This window comes from Chiloscyllium punctatum, chromosome 2 (genome assembly GCF_047496795.1).
Source record: "Chiloscyllium punctatum isolate Juve2018m chromosome 2, sChiPun1.3, whole genome shotgun sequence".
Taxonomy (NCBI): Eukaryota; Metazoa; Chordata; class Chondrichthyes; order Orectolobiformes; family Hemiscylliidae; genus Chiloscyllium; species Chiloscyllium punctatum.
In genome coordinates, this window is record NC_092740.1 from 51,227,758 (window position 1) to 51,244,462 (window position 16,705).

Sequence of the window (16,705 nt, forward strand, 5' to 3'; positions counted from 1 at the left end):
AACTTATTTCATTGGATGTTAGTGCCATTGTCAAAGTCAGACTTGTTACCCATCCCTCATTGCTTTGAAATATGTGTTTGCTGTTCCAGAGGGCAGTTATTACTGAGGCTGTCTGAGTCACATGTAGATTTGTAGATAAGAATAGTCCAATTTCCCCCCCCAAAAAGACACTTAATAAACCAAATGAGATTTTATTACAATCAGTGATGCTTCTCATGGCCACCATTATTGAGAGTAACATTATAATTTAGATAGATTTTAAATGAATTTAAGTTCCACTAGGTACCATGGTCACCAGGTTCCATGAAAATTGTCCAGTTGGATTGTTTTTATTTTTTGCTCTGCCCCTGAGCCAGTGCAAAACAATCATTATGTGTTTGATGAGAATTGTGTAGAGGAAGCTTTACTTTCAGTTCAAAAGATATGGGGTAACATTTCTCTGTATCTGGTCCATGCTGTCCCTAACCACGGTGTGTTTGATGGGACTATGTGATGAGCTTTACTTTCACTTTTCAGTGCCCATGTTGAGATTTGAACCCCTTTCCTCCACATAGGAGCTTAGGATTCTGCAAAGTCAGATTGTGACATTATGAACCTCCCCACGAATATAATGCTCTGCCTAGTTGTAAGCTTCCTCCCACCCTGCCCTCTGTAAAAACGCCATTCCATATTCCCAATTCCTTCGCCTCCGCTGCATCTGCTCCCAGAAGGACCAATTCCAAAACCGAACAACCCAGATGGCCTCCTTCTTCAAAGACTACAGTATCCCCTGAGACGTGATTGACGATGCACTCCACCACATCTCCTCCACTTCCCACTCCTCTGCCCTTGAACCCCACCCCTCCAATCGCCACCAGGACAGAACCCCACTGGTCCTCACCTACCACCCCACTAACCTCCAGATACATCATATCATCTTTCGTCATTTCCACCATCTCCAAACAGACCCCACCACCAAGGATATATTTCCCTCCCCTCTCCATCAGCATTCCAGAAAGATCACTCCCTCCGCGACTCCCTTGTCAGATCCACATCCCCCACTAACCCAACCTCCACTCCCAGCACCTTCCCCTGCAACCGCAAGAAATGCAAAACTTGCGCCCACACCTCCCCCCTTACTTCCCTCCAAAGCCCCAAGGGATTCTTCCATATCTGTCACAAATTCACTTGCACCTCCACACACATCATTTACTGCATCCGCTGCACCGATGTGGCCTCCTCTATATTGGGGAGACAGGCCGCCTACTTGTGGAATGTTTCAGAGAACACCTCTGGGACACCCGCACCCACCAACCCAACTGCCCCGTGGCTGAACACTTTAACTCCCCCTCTCACTCCACCAAGGACATGCAGGCCCTTGGCCTCCTCCATCGCCAGACCATGGCAACACGACGTCTGGAGGATGAGCGCTGCATCTTCCGCCTAGGAATCCTCCAACCACAAGGGATGAATGCAGATTTCTCCAGCTTTCTCATTTCCCCTCCCCCCACCTTATCTCAGTCCCAACCCTCGGACTCAGCACCGCCTTCTTCACCTGCAATCTTCTTCCCGACCTCTCTGCCCCACCCCCTCTCCGGCCTATCACCCTCACCTTAACATTCTTCCACCTATCGCATTCCCAACGCCCCTCCCCAAAGTACCTCCTCCCTATCTTTTATCTTAGCCTGCTTGGCACACCCTCCTCATTCCTGAAGAAGGGCTTATGCCCGAAATGTTGATTCGCTTGCTCCTTAGATGCTGCCTGACCTGCTGTGCTTTTCCAGCGACACATTTTTCAGCTCTGATCTCCAGCATCTGCAGTCCTCACTTTCTCCTAGTTGTAAGCCTGTAAGGACGCTGTACAACTACATAGAAACATCTACATTTTAACACAATGATATTCCATGCTTAGAAAATAGATCAAAGGCTTATGTTTTGTGGAGTTTTATTTTTCAGCTGGGGTAAGATTCATTTAGGTATGAGAAAGGTGCACCTGACTCTTTGAAGCAAATTCTATTAGCATAAAGTAGACCTTAAGACAAACATAGACATCAGAATATAAGGAGTATATTTCTAAGATGGTTTCTTGCCTGTGAGGACTGGTATTCACACTGAATAAGAAAGCCACAGACTACATACCCACACAGTTTTCTGGTGTGTTCTCTATGAGGTTACAGCTCTTTGCCAGAAGTTGTTAATTGCAGAGTAAGAAATAATGTGTAACTTTAAGCATATGAAGTTTCCATAAGGCTGCACTAGACATTTTTTACAAGGCTTTCAGTGCATTATAATAGTCGGTACTTGAATTTTGTGTACTCTGCTCTGTTTAAAATTTAAAATTTAGAAATGATTCAAAAGCACAATAAATATAAATGTATTATTCCAAATTTTTGGTTAGAAGAGGCATTTGAAATTAAATAAAACTATGATGAAATATTTACACCCATTGTGGTGTTCTAAAGAGTAATTTGAGATGATCAATTAAAATGAACAGACAAGCATATTTGGCATAAAGGTAAGGTATACTGGCTTAGTTGTAATTTTTCCAATTGCACATTACTGCTGAATTAGCCAGTTGGCATCACTGATCTTAATGAGATGGGGAAAAATTTAAATGCAGCATGTGCTTGAAATTGGAAAACCTATCTTTTTCTGTGTGCTGTCACATCAATAATTTAACTCATAGCATCATATATAGTTGTGGCAATCCTCCTCAGACTGTGAGTTCCTGAATTGCACACTTGGTATAAAAACATACCTCCTACTGTAGCTAGGGGTTATCCATATATTAGGATTAAGTTATTAGGAAGAAGGTCAACAGTAACTGCACGATATAGACAGGATGCAGAGCTGGGCTGAGAAATGGCAGGTGGAGTTCAACCAGGATAAATGCAAAGTGATGCATTTTGGAAGTTCAACTCAAATGCTGAATATAGGATTAAAGACAGGATTCTTGGCAGAGGGATCTTGGAACACGAGGGATCTGGGTGTGCAAGTACATAGATCCCTCAAAGTTGTCACCCAAGTGGATAGGTATGTTAAGAAAGCATATGGTATTTTGGCTTTCATTAACAGGGGATCGTGTTTAAGAGCTGTGAGGTTTTACTGCAACTCTACAAGTCCCTGGTGAGACCACACTTGGAATATTGTGTCCAGTTCTGGTTGCCCTACTATAGGAAAGATACAGAGGCTTTGGAGAGCGTGCAAAGAAGGTTTACCAGGATGCTGCCTGGACTGGAGGGTTTGCCTTATGAAGAAATATTGAATAAGCTTGGACTTTTCTCTCTGGAGCGAAGGAGGAAGAGAGGAGACCTAATCGAGGTGTACAAAATAATGAGTGGAATAGATAGAGTCAATAGCCAAAGACTTTTCCCCGGGGAGGATTGACTGGTACGACGAGTCATAGTTTGAAGATATTAGGAAAAAGGTTCTTTACGCAGAGAGTTGTGAATGCATGGAATGCGTTGCCAGCTGTGGTGGTGGAAGCAGAGTCATTGGGGGAATTTAAGTGACTGCTGAACATGCACATGGATAGCAGTGAGTTGAGGGGTGCATAGGTTAAGTTACTATATTTTACATTAAGGTTAAACCTTGACACAACATTATGGGCCAAAGGGCCTGTTCTGTGTTGTACTTCTCTATGTTCTATGTTCTAACTGTCACAACTTATCACCTACTCATAATGTCACAAAAAGTGTAGTGCTGGGAAATGTACAAAGTTATTTTGAATCATTCTGAAAATGTTTGTGATGAATAATTAATTTTGACTTATGCCTGATCATGAGTTGCTGTTCTGTGCCAAAAGCAGCTTTGTCTGATTGAATTACGATTTTTAGTCATTTTGGAGCCAGTCTAGAATGTCAGGAAATGGCAGGGTTTAAGTATGAAAGCAAAAAAGCCAATTCTTGGTTTTATGTGCATTTTAAGAACTTTGAAAAATGAAAGTTAATCATTATCATTAAAGAAAAGTTCTCATGTAATTCATCTCTGTGTTTTTATACGAAACACATTCATGCAAAATTTACTTCAATGTGCTGTCAAAGCTGTTGAACTATCACTGCAATGCTGTAAAGATTTACAATTATTCAACCAAAAATTACATTCTGAAGTGCATTTCAAAATAACCCCAGCTTTCAAATCTCAGTATTAATGGAAAAGAATCACTTAAGCATGTGTTTCTATCACCTTGTTACTGGCCGACAGCCAACCTTTTGGGATGACTAGGACCCGACGTCTAAAATGGGCTTCACGCTTCCTGGTTGCCAAACAACTGTAAACATTAACAAATGGATCATCAATGTACATTCACAAAAGGCAGTGCTCCAGAATGGACTCCTTTGCTAGCATTCAGATCCTAAGTGAAGGCTATCAATTTTGTAAGGAGAAAATTAATGTTTAACATAAAATTCATACTGAAAATATCTTGGGTGGTGAATTTATCCTGACGATTGCTGATGTCTTGCGAAAACTTTGGAGAAACCCTATTTATATTTTTGTGTTTACTAGGAATCACTAGGATTGTTTGGTTTTGCATGCTTAACATGCTGACCTGATGGATTTGGCTTTGATCCCTGCTGACTATAAAGTGAATGACTGGGTGAAAAAAAAGCAGAAGCCATAACCCATAACTGTACAATGGTTACACTGCCTGTTCTTTTATCCCATGTGATGGATGGTTGTTAGAAAGGTGATTTTCTTCTGACAGGTACCACATCTACCAAGAGCCGATCATAGGTGCATTTTAATAGGCTGCATTTATTAGAATGTTCGATGCTGGGTTAGCAACATTTAACAGTGCCTGAATTTTCATATGATGCCAGTAATTGAAATGTGATTATCCTATTTTTATTAATTAATTCAGAGAATGTAGACAATGCAGGCAAAGTCAGCATTTGTGGCACATCCTTATACTACTCACTGGCTCTTTAGGTCATTTCACTGGCCAGTCAGCGTCAATAACATTTATGGGTTTGGAATCACCAGATAAAGATGAATAAAAAACAACAGATTTATATTCTCCTAGAACATAGAACATTACAGCGCAGTGCAGTCCCTTCAGTCCTTGATTTTACGCTGACCTGTGAAACCAATCTGAAGCCCATCTAACCTACACTGTTCCATTATCATTCATGGGAATGGTTCAGCTCAGTTGGCTGGATTGTTGTTTTATGGAGCAGTGTGATGCCAACAGTGTGGTTTGAATTCCCATCACTGGTTTGAGGTTATCATGAAGGACTCTCCTTCTCAACCTCTTCCTGCACCTGAAGTCTGGTGGCCCTCAGGTTAAATCACCACCAGTCACTTCTCTCTAATAAGAGAGCAGCTCCTGTAGTCTGGTAAGACTGTGGCGACACACACATTATCAAGCATATGTTTATCCAATGACCATTTAAATACCCTTAAAGTTGGCGAGTCTACAACTGTTGCAGGCAGAGCATTCCACGCTCTTACTACTCTCTGAGTAAAGAACCTACCAATGACATTTGTCCTATATCCATCACCCCTCAATTTAAAGCTATGTCCCCTCATGCTAGCCATCACTATCCGGGGTTATTTTGCAGGTTTGTGTTATTAATTGCATTTAAATTCCCCATGGTGAGATTTTGACTCATGTTTCTGGATCATCAATCTAAGCCTCCAGAAAACTAAAATGATCTCAAAGCTACTATACCCCTCAAGTACTGACACCGCCTGAATATGTGGAGAGGGGGAAGACTCCCAATTCTATGGGGTCTTGGGAGCCCATGTCACTCATAGTACATCTTGGGTTCCTGCAAGCTTCATTCAGACAAGCATTGCAGCCTCAAAGTTGTATGGATCCTCTGCTAAAGTTTTCATAGCATCTTTCCAAAGAACCTCAGCAATGTCTGCATTACTTTTGTCGAATTAAATGGAAAATTATATGAATTTTGAAACTTTTCATGTTAGTCCCGTGTAATATGGAAAATAACCCCAAAGTGGTATTCTGACGAAATTTCAACATTTATTTTTATGTGTTCATAGGTCAGCCTTTAAGGAAAAAACCACCGCAAATAGCTTCTGGCCCAAAGAAAGTGCATCAAGCTGCAACTGATTTGATTGTTGAGAAAGTAGAACTATCTCCAACATTAGTTATTGAAGATTATAATCAAAGCATGAGCCTTGATTCAAAGCCTTTTCAAGAAGGGCAGATAAGTACTCATTTAACCCCTAAATCTACATCAAAAGAAGAATTGACAACTGGAATTCATGTAGTCAAAATTGATATTGAGAACCTTGGGGAAAAAGTAACCACACAAAGCCACAGCATCCTTCCAAGAATTAAAGAAAGGCCGAGTGATGAAGTTGCTGTAAAAACAACAATTGAACAAAGTCCGAGCACTGAAATTCCCAAAGCTGTATACAGTGCAAAACTTCCAGATGGCAAAAGTGTTACTGGGCATCCTGAAGACATTAGCCAGGTGTTAGTCAAAGAGACAGCGACTTTAGCTGCCTCATTTCAACCATCAGTCAAAGAAGAATTTCATATTACAAGTGCTCCTGCCCACAAGGAAGAAAAAGCTCAGCCTAGCATACAAACCACATTGTTTACTGAAATGGATATTGTAACAGAGGACGACAATAAGCTGAAACTACCTGTGACTGCCAGTACTGAGAAAATAGAAATTTCAGATAAAGACACCCAGACTGCTAGACAACAAAAGGTTAAGGAACCCACCAGTGGCACAACAATGCCAAGATCACCAGACACTATGAAAACTACAATAGAGAGTGCAAGTGAGAGTGTTAAGCTGGTGGGAGAAGATGACCATGAAACAATTGCAACATTTGGAACTTCAACCACAGGTAAACTGCAGCCAACTGAAAAGGTTCACATCACTGATATTTCAGTTACTTTTTCAGAGGATGAGAGGGAAAAGCTGGAACCCAAAAAGATAGCTGAGAAGATAACAGTAAGTGTTACTGCTGCAGGGATTGACGTTAGTGAACCAGCTTCAACACGGCAGGATGGAATGAAGATTGAAGAGTATGTGAAAAAAGAAGATAAGGGTGATGAGAAATTCATTACATCATCAATAACGCCAGTTCCAGTGGTTTATGAAACTGAGTCTGCAGAACATGGTACTCAAAAAGAGATGGCCACAAAGGTAACAGATGATGTTAGCTTCGTGCCAAAGAAAGAGCAGGATGGCAAGAAAGAGATGAGCACCTCTATAAGAGACATGGACATCATTACAATCCAATCCATAACAACTAAAGATGGAAAAACCAAACATGTTGAAGAAGTCACACTGCCAACAATTGTGTTAAGAATTAGCCCACCAACAGCTGAACCTGCAGCTGGTACTGTTGTAACTCTGAATGTAGATAGAGAAGTAGAAAGTAGCACAAAAGATACTGATCACATAGTTTCTGTAAGTCATCAAACAGATGCAGACAAGGAAAAAGAACCAGAACATGCCACACAACAGTTGGGAAAAGAGATGAGTGTAGAGCACCCTATTACAAACTCTAGGGTAGAGCCAGATATTTCTACTGTTGAACGTGATAGAGAAGTGGATATGACAACTCAGCTGCCACAGTATAAATCCACATCTTCTGATGCACCAGAGCCCATCACCGCTGATCTGAGTTCTCAAACAAAACCTATTGATGAAAGTCAAAAAATCCACTTTTCTGTTTTTGAACACAAAGTAACATTTGAGACACCATTTCCAGAAATTAGGCAGAAAAATGACACACATGACATTGTTGCAATCATTCAAACATCAGAAGCAAAAAGAGAAGACCATATTTCCACAGTGATAACTCCTCAGGAAACAGCAAAAACTAGATTGGTATCTGTAGACAAAACTCATCCAGTTGAAACAATATCTACTGATTATGAGAGAATAAAAGTCGTGCCAGGTGCTACAAAGTCATTGACTGAAAGTTTCACAGTTGCAAGCTCCCAAGAAAAACTAAAAGTTAGTATTGTTGAAACAATTTCATTTGAACATGTGAGCAAGGAAGATCGTACATTGAGTCCAGGCACTGAATTACATCCAGCCAGTCCATCAACATCCACATTTTCTGCTAAGGTTGAGGATGAGTCAGGGAAAGCAACATCCTATCACCCTATCTCAACACAGGAGGCCACTTTAATCCCTGAGATTGAAACCAACATTTCTATGAGGTTTCCCACTTCAGATGATACTGAGAGGACCCATGAGAAAGTAAGCTCTGTAATAGTTACTGAAATGCCAACAGTTACCAAAACACCTACATTGGAACAAGAAATTTCCATTTCCCAGAATGAATCAGTTCCTGTTACCCCATCTATAGCAGTAAAAAAGAAAGAGGATTCACACACCATGGAAGAGTCAACAGCTATCCAAAAGGAATATCCCACAAGCTATCAAACAGCAGGGCCTACTGACGTCAAAACGGCAACCACTGTTGTTACCACTGCATCGCAGATAAACATAACCTCAACAGTACCTGAAATGGTATCAACAGTCACGGCTCCTCTTGCTGAAGTTAAGCCTGGTACAGGTACTTCTAAGACTGATCATGAAATGAAAACTTCAGCGAAACCTAAGCGTGTGGAAATGAGCGCAACTCCAATTATTATTGAAAATGAGCCTGGTGAGACAACAGCTGAAGAGGTTGTCATTATTGATGAATCAGGTACACAGCCTCCTGATATCTTGGAGGTTGATATGACTGGTACAGCCTCACAACCCGACATCGATCATGAATATTTCACAACGCCGTCATCCAGAACTAGACTGGTTTCAGCAACTTCTAAACCTTCTGTTGCACAGAAAGTAGCTACTCAAAGGGCTGTGGAAAGTTCAACATTTCCCACTGCTTCATCATCAACCACAGCTTTTCCAAGTTCAGTAGATACTGAGGAGAAGCATCAGCAGCTTCTGACAGTTGAAGAAAAGTTAATTGCTAATATGACTGCGCAGAAGAAAATACCAACTGATCAAGGCAAGTTATTTTTATTTGTTTCTTAATAATAAAACTTCATATATTTCCTGTAGTTGAGGTAATTTGTTGTATGTATTATGGATCAGTTGTTTAAATTTTATTAGGGATTTATGGCTTAGTGATATTTTTTCAATTTCAACCTGTAATCCCATTTGAAGTACAGTGGTGGTTGATCCTATTTAAAATACTGAGAATCCAAAGAGTGCTGAAAGCTTATTTTATCACAGCTGCTGTACAGTTTTTGATAGTATGCCATTACGTTGTTTTTGCGCTCTACCATGTCAGCATTATGACTTGTGCCTTGTTTTGTTAATGAAAATTTATGAAGACAATAGTTGAAGTGGATATAATGGTTAAACTGCAGAAAGTTAGTTAAAAATTCATTTGTGGTATGTGGACATCACTGGCTGGCCAGCATGTATTGCCTGTCCCTGGTTCCCCTTGAGAAGGTGTTAGTGAGCTGCCTTCTTGAACTACTGCATTCTACCACTGAGTGACTTGTCAGCAGATTGATGGAAGTCATTGCTTTGGTTTCACTGGAGTTATCCTTTTCATTCATGTGGATTTCAAAACTTCTGTAAAAAGTGCAAATACTGAAACAGGTGTTCTCTATTTATTAGCAATATTGGGCCTTGTGAAAGGATGATGTTAAAGTCACACTATAAGTCACGGCTTAATTCAGTATTAGCAAGCTTTGAGAAGACTTGTAGCTCAGGTTGAGGTTCTGGATGTGGGTTTGCTTGCTGACCTGGAAGGTTCATTTCCAGACGTTTCGTCACCCTACTAGGTAGCATCCTCAGTGGGCCTCAGGCGAAGCACTGTGGATAAGTCCTGCTTTCTATTTATTGATGTTTGGGTTTCTTTTGGTTGGTGATGCCATTTCCTGTGGTGATGTCACTTCCAGTGGTGAAGTCACTTCCTATTCTTTTTCTCGGGGGTGGTAGATGGGGTCTAACTCAATGTGTTTGTTGATAGAGTTCCGGTTAGAATGCCATGCTTCTAGGAATTCTCATGCATGTCTCTGTTTGGCTTGTCCTAGGATGGATGTGTTGTCCCAGTCGAAGTGGTGTCCTCCCTCATCTGTATATAAGGATACCAGTGAGAAAGGGTCATGTCTTTTTGTGGCTAGTTGGTGTTCAATTGTCCTGGTCAGGCAGCATCCGAGGAGCAGGACAATTGACCTTGCGGGCAAGAGCCCTTCATCATCTGCCTGTTTGTCCAATGTAGAGTTTGTTACAGTCCTTGCACAGTGTTTTGTAAATGACATTAGTTTTGCTTGTTGCCTGTATAAGGTCTTTCAAGTTTATTACCTGCTGTTTTAGTGTGTTAGTGGATTTGTGGGCTACCATGATGCCAAAGGGTCTGACTAGTCTGGCGGTCATTTCCGAGATGTCTTTGATGTAGGGGAGAGTGGCTAGGGTTTCTGGACATGGTTTGTCTGCTTGTTTGGGTTTGTTGCTAAGAAATTGGCAGACTATGTTCATTGGGTACCCGTTCTTTTTGAATGCATCATATCGGTGATTTTCCTCTGTTCTGTGCTGCAGTATGTGTTGGCTCATTGAAATAATGTTCTGATGCAGGTTCGTTTGTGGATGTTGGGATGATTGCTTCTGTAGTTCACTGTTTGGTTGGTATGTGTTGTTTTCCTGTAGGCACTGGTTTGAAGTTCCCCATTAGCTGTTCGCTCTACTGTGACATCTAGGAATGGCAGTTTGTTATTGTTTTCCTCCTCTTTAGTGAAGTTTATGCCAGTAAGAGTATTATTGATGGACTTGAAGGTTTTCTCTAATTTGTTTTGTTTAGTGATGACAAAGGTGTCATCCACGTAGCGGACCCAAAGTTTGGGTTGGATGCTTGACAGAGCTATTTGCTCAAGTCTCTGCATTACTGCCTCTGCTAAGGACCCTGATATTGGAGATCCCAAGGGTGTTCCGTTGGTTTGTCTGTAGGTTTTGTTGTTGAAGGTGAAGTGAGTGCTAAGGCATAGGTCCACTAACTTGATGATACAGTCCTTGTTGATGAAGTTAGTGGTGTTTGCTGTATGTGTCTTTGGGTCTTCTAATAGTGTAGTCAGTGTTTCATTGGCCATGTTAATGTTGATTGATGTAAACAGGGCTGTTACATCAAAGGAAACCATTATTTCATCCTCTTCTATCTTCATGTCTTTGATGGTCTTCAGGAAATTTTGGGTGGAGTGGATGGAGTGGTGTGAATCTTCTACTAAATGTTTTAGTCTTCGGTGTAGCTCCTTGGCCAATCTGTAAGTTGGTGTTCCACGTAGTGAGACTTATGGGTCTGAGGGGAGGCTCCTGGTTTGTGAATTTTGGGTAATCCATAGAAGTGTAGTGTGTTGGAGCCATCTGGTTTCATTTTTTGTAAGTCGGTCTTATTTATGTCTCCAGATTTCTGAATTGTTTTGAGTGGGGCTGTGATTCGGTTCTCTAATTGTGAGGTTGGGTCTATCGCCACTTGTTAGTAAGTGTTGCTATCTGTAAGTAGTGCCTTCGCTTTTTCAATGTAGTCTTTTCGATTTGTCTGCAGGTAGGATAGCAATGTTTTTATCTTTTTTTAAGTCTTTCCAGTGCTTTCCTTTCTTGTGTACTGAGTGTGTTTCCTTCCTTTTTTCTGCTTAATGTTGGTGCAACTACCTATCTGATGGTTTGCTGGGTTTCTTCTGTGAGTTAGTTGTCTTTTAGTGTTGTTTCTAATGCTGCTAAGAAATCTTTCTTGTCCACATCCTGGCAGTTGTAATTTAATCCTCTTACTAAGACAGCTAATGTCATTTACAAAATACCGTGCAAGGACTGGAACAAACTACATTGGACAAACAGGCAGAAATCTAGCCACCAGGGCACATGAACACCAAGTAGTCACAAAAAGACATGACCCTCTCTCACTAGTATCCTTACATAAGGATGAGGAAAGACACCACTTTGAGTGGGACAACACATCCATCCTAGGACAAGCCAAGCAAAGACACGTATGACATGTAGAAGCATGGCATTCCAACCAGAAATCTATCAACAAACACATCAAGTTAGACCCCATCTACCACCCACTAAGAAAAAGAACAGGAAGTGACTTCACCACAGGAAATGACATCACCAACCCAAAGAAACCAAACATAAATAAATAGAAAGCAGGACTAATCCACAGTGCTTCACCTGAGCTCACTGAGGATGTTACCTCGTAGGGTGATGAAACGTCTGGAAATGAACCTTCTAGCTCAGCGAGTATACCTACATCCAGAGTATTAGCAGATTTGCCTCTTTGTGTGGTAGATGATGAATTCCAGATTCACAAATAGGCTGGGGTACGAAGTTGTCATTATCACTTTAGTGAAGGGTAGAACTAACATTAACAGTACATCATAATTAAAAACATAGAGGCAGTAGTTTCCTGGAACTTTTTCCAAGGCAACACCACAATCCATCAGAGTTGACTTGCAACCGTTCAGTATCCTTATCTCATGCGTTATAACTGCTACTCCTTTGAAGTTGATATTCTTTCAAATGACCTGATGAGTGACAGACAAAACGATTTGACAGTGTGTACTTTTTCATTGATATTCAAATTCTGTACTGCCAAGTGACTAACTATTTCATTATTACAGAAAAATACAAAACTAAAGCATTGTCCAGAGTTTCAGATGGATGTAGAAGATACATGGCATGTTGAAGAAAAGCAGGGAATTCAGTGCATCACCAATCATAGTTGAGAATAAGCATATTCCTACAGTAAAGTTCTTAAACAGAGGACCCATCATTCGAGGTTAATTAAATAAGTTAGAAGCATAAGAACTAAGAACAGGAGAAGGCAATTCAGCCCCTCGAACCTGCTCCACCATTAAATACAATCATGGCTGATCTCATCTCGGCCTTAACTCCACTTTTGATGTCTGCTGTCCACTACCTTTCAACCTGATTACTAATTAAAAATCTGTCTCTATCCTTCTTAAATTTACTCAATGTCCCAATATCAACTGCACTTTGGAGTAGTGAATTGCACAGATTCACAATCTTTTCAGGGATGTACTTTCTCTTCATCTCTGTTTTAAATCTGTTTTGCCTCATCCTAAAACTATGACCACTCATTCTAGATTGCCACACATGAGGAAATATCTTCTTTACATCTATGTTGTCAATCCCTTTAGTGTTTTGTGTACCTCAATTAGATCTCTTCTCACTGTTCTAACTGTAGAAAATGTAGGCTTAAACTGCTCTTTATAAGACAAACCCTTCGTTTCTGGAATCAATCTAGTAAATCTGAATTACCTCCAATGCTACTATGTCCTCAAGTAGGGGGAACTCAAACTGTACACAATACTCCAGATGCAGTCTCACTAATGCCTTGTACATTTGCAACAACACCTCCCTATTTTATATGTCATTTATTTAGTAGGAAATTATAAAATTCCGTTAACATTTCTTTTATCTACTGGACCTACATTCTAGTTTTCTGCGATTTATGCATGTGGACATCCAGATCTCTGTGCACCAAACACTCTAAAATTTCTCTCCAGTTAGGTAGTAAGTTGCCTTTCTATTCTTCCGACCAAAATGGATAATCTCACACTTAATCACATTAAACTTCATTGGCCAAGTTTTGGGCCATTTACCTAACCCATCCATGTGAAAATATTTATTTCAACTTATTTTCCTTCCTATTTTAGTGTCATTTGCAAATTTGCCTATTACACCTTCTATCCCTCCACCCAAATCATTAATATAGATAGAAAATTGTTGGGGCTTGAGGACCAAACCCTGCGGCAGCCCACTGGCTACACCTTACCAACCATAAAAAGGTCCATTTATCCTGACTCTCTGCTTTCTTCTGGTTGGCCAATCCTCTGTCCAAGCTAACAAATTACCCCGAATACCATGTGATCTTACCTTATGTACGTTTATTGTGGCAGCATATCAAATGTCTTCTGGAAGTCCAGATAAACTGCTTCTGCAGGATCCCCATTATGCTTGTTACATCTTCCAAGAACTTGAGCAAATTAATCAAACATGACTTATCCTTCATAAGACCATGCTGACTGTGATGAATTGTTTTTGGACTTTCCAAATGTCCTGTTATCACATCCTTAATAATGGATTCTACTATTTCCTTCTGACAGATGTTAAACTAACTGGTTTACAATTTTCTACTTTTTGGTTCCCCCCCTTTTTGATAAATTATATCAGCATTTTACCAATCTATTGGAATGTTCCTCACATTCAGATAATTTTGGAAGATTCAGTGTTAAGGAAGAAGCAAATAATTACAAAGATGAGTGGCAGGTCAGATGATTAAATAGAGTATAAAAGATGGTAGAGAATGACAAAAAGATTAAGTTGGAGAAAAATACTGAAAGTTTGAAGAAAAGCTGGCTAGAAGTGTAAAAACAGACAATAAGTGTTTCTACTTGTACTTTAAAAGGAAGATAGTGAGGAAAGTGAATGTTGGTTCTCTAGAGAATAAGAATGGGGAATTAATTGTAGATAATAAGGAAGTGGGGATAAAGAAGTCCAGTGGTTTGATTCTGTCTCTACAATTGAAAAAATAGTTAACATTTGAGGATTAACTGTTAATCAAGAAATGGAAAGATGAAAGGAACAAGCTGAAAAGCCAATCACTGGAAAAGTAGTGCTGAGCAAACTGATGGAACAGCGGACTGGCAGGTCCTTGGTTTCTGGTGAACTTACCATAGGTTCTTAAAAGATGGCCAATACATGCTTAGGCTATAATTTACCAAAATTCATTAGGTTTGGAAATTTTCAGTAGAATGAAAACTAGCACAAAGAACTCTTCTATTCAAGAAGGGAAGGAGGCAGGAAACAGAAAACCATTAGTTAGCTTGACATCTGTTGTGGTAGAAGGGTGTTAGATTGATCATGAAGGCAATTAAAACTTGGCCCATAGAAAGGAATCACAGTAATCAGGAAAAGTCAGTGAGGTTTTGTGAAAGGGCAATTATGTTAAACCAATTTTTTAAAGTTGTTTGATTGATCTACAACACATGTCGTAGATAAAGAGAGTCTTAAAACGTACTGTACTTAGATTTCCAGAAGACATTTGACAACGTATCACATCAAGGGATATTGTGGAAAGTAGGAGCTCATGGTATAGGGGTAACATATTAGCATGGATAGAAAATTGATTGCTGGCACAACAGAGTGTGTGCATTATTGGTGTTTTCTCATAGTCAGGAAGTAATGCATGGAGTACTGTAAGGGTGTATGCTGGGGCCTTAGCTTTTTATAATTTAAATCAATGACTTAGCTGAGAGGAGCCATGGCTTGGTAGCTCCATTTGCAGGTGACATAAAAACTGTTAGGAAGGTATGTTTTGAATTGTACAAAACTAGGATGCTGACAGATACAAGTAGGTTGGGTGAGCAGCCAATAATCTGGCAGATGAAGTACAGTTTGGGAAAATGTGAAGTTGTTCACTTTGGCAGAAAGAATCATCAAATAATTTAGAACTTAAGATTTTAGATTTTTAGATTTTAGATTACTTACAGTGTGGAAACAGGCCCTTCGGCCCAACAAGTCCACACCGCCCCGCCGAAGCGTAACCCACCCATACCCCTACATCTACATTTACCCCTTACCTAACACTATGGGCAATTTAGCATGGCCAATTCACCTGGCCTGCACATCTTTGGACTGTGGGAGGAAACCGGAGCACCCGGAGGAAACCCACGCAGACACGGGGAGAACGTGCAAACTCCACACAGTGAGTCGCCTGAGGTGGGAATTGAACCCGGGTCTCAGGCACTGTAAGGCAGCAGTGCTAACCACTGTGCCACCGTGGTCATTCTTAAATGAAGAATGACCGCAGAATTTCGAGATGCAGAGTGATATAATTGTTTTGGTACATCAGGTCACAAAAGTTAGAATGCTGATAAAAGGAATTAAGAAAGCTACTGGAATGCTATTCTTTAGATGAAGCAAAATTGAACATAAAAGGAAGGATATTAAGCTTCACTTATACAGATTGTTGGTAACACCACATCTTGAATACTGCGTGCAGTTTCTCCTTACATTTTGGCTTCCTTATAGATGTACCAATTAATCTGTGGCTGTGTGTTACTTATTTCACTTGACCATTATTCTAACAATTCAGCTTTCAGAAATCTATTTTACTGTATGTAATACAAAATGGCTTGTTGCTAAATCAGTACTAGTATAAATATTGCTTGAACTTATAAGTTGCCTTCATCAAGGACTTAGAAAAGAACGTTGAGTGGTTTTAATTTACAATAATTAAATATATGAAACAGCTTCAAGTTTCAGATAATGATATCAAGGCTTCTGTTGAATTCATAACCACACCATCATTGGTTTGTACTCTGTATGAGATCTGTAATTTAATTCTTTAATCCACCAAGCACAATCAGCTGGTGCAGCCCACATCATGGACATTAAGTGTTTTTGTTCTTGCTGCTGTTTACCTATTATTTACTATCTATGCGACTTAACTCTGATCTGCCTTTATTGCCCACAAGACAAAGCTTTTCACTGTGCCTCGGTATATGTGACAATAAATTCAATTCAGTTCAACTCAAGTGTTACACTAATAGTCCTCTCATCAAATCATTTATTAACAAAAGAACTAAATTCTGTTTAGTATTATCATGGAATCAATTGTACTTTGGTAATTCAATATTTGAAAGTGGCCCCAAATCTTGGAATGTGACATTGAGCATGATTGGAGGAACTGCTTTCAAAACACAACAAATTTCTAGTAGTTGTTACAGTTGGGGACTGAGTTGTTGTAC

At 40.0% G+C, this 16,705-nt stretch overlaps 1 protein-coding gene across 4 annotated transcripts in view; it reads left to right on the forward strand.

The window, feature by feature from the left end:
* LOC140483890 (uncharacterized) overlaps positions 1-16,705 on the forward strand; it is a 197,255-nt gene that overhangs the window by 57,892 nt on the left and 122,658 nt on the right. For all 4 annotated transcript variants that reach the window (XM_072582704.1, XM_072582713.1, XM_072582686.1 and 1 more), the window contains exon 8: positions 5,983-8,937. In XM_072582704.1, the coding sequence (XP_072438805.1) occupies positions 5,983-8,937 (2,955 nt within the window). The remainder of the gene's footprint in view (positions 1-5,982; positions 8,938-16,705) is intronic.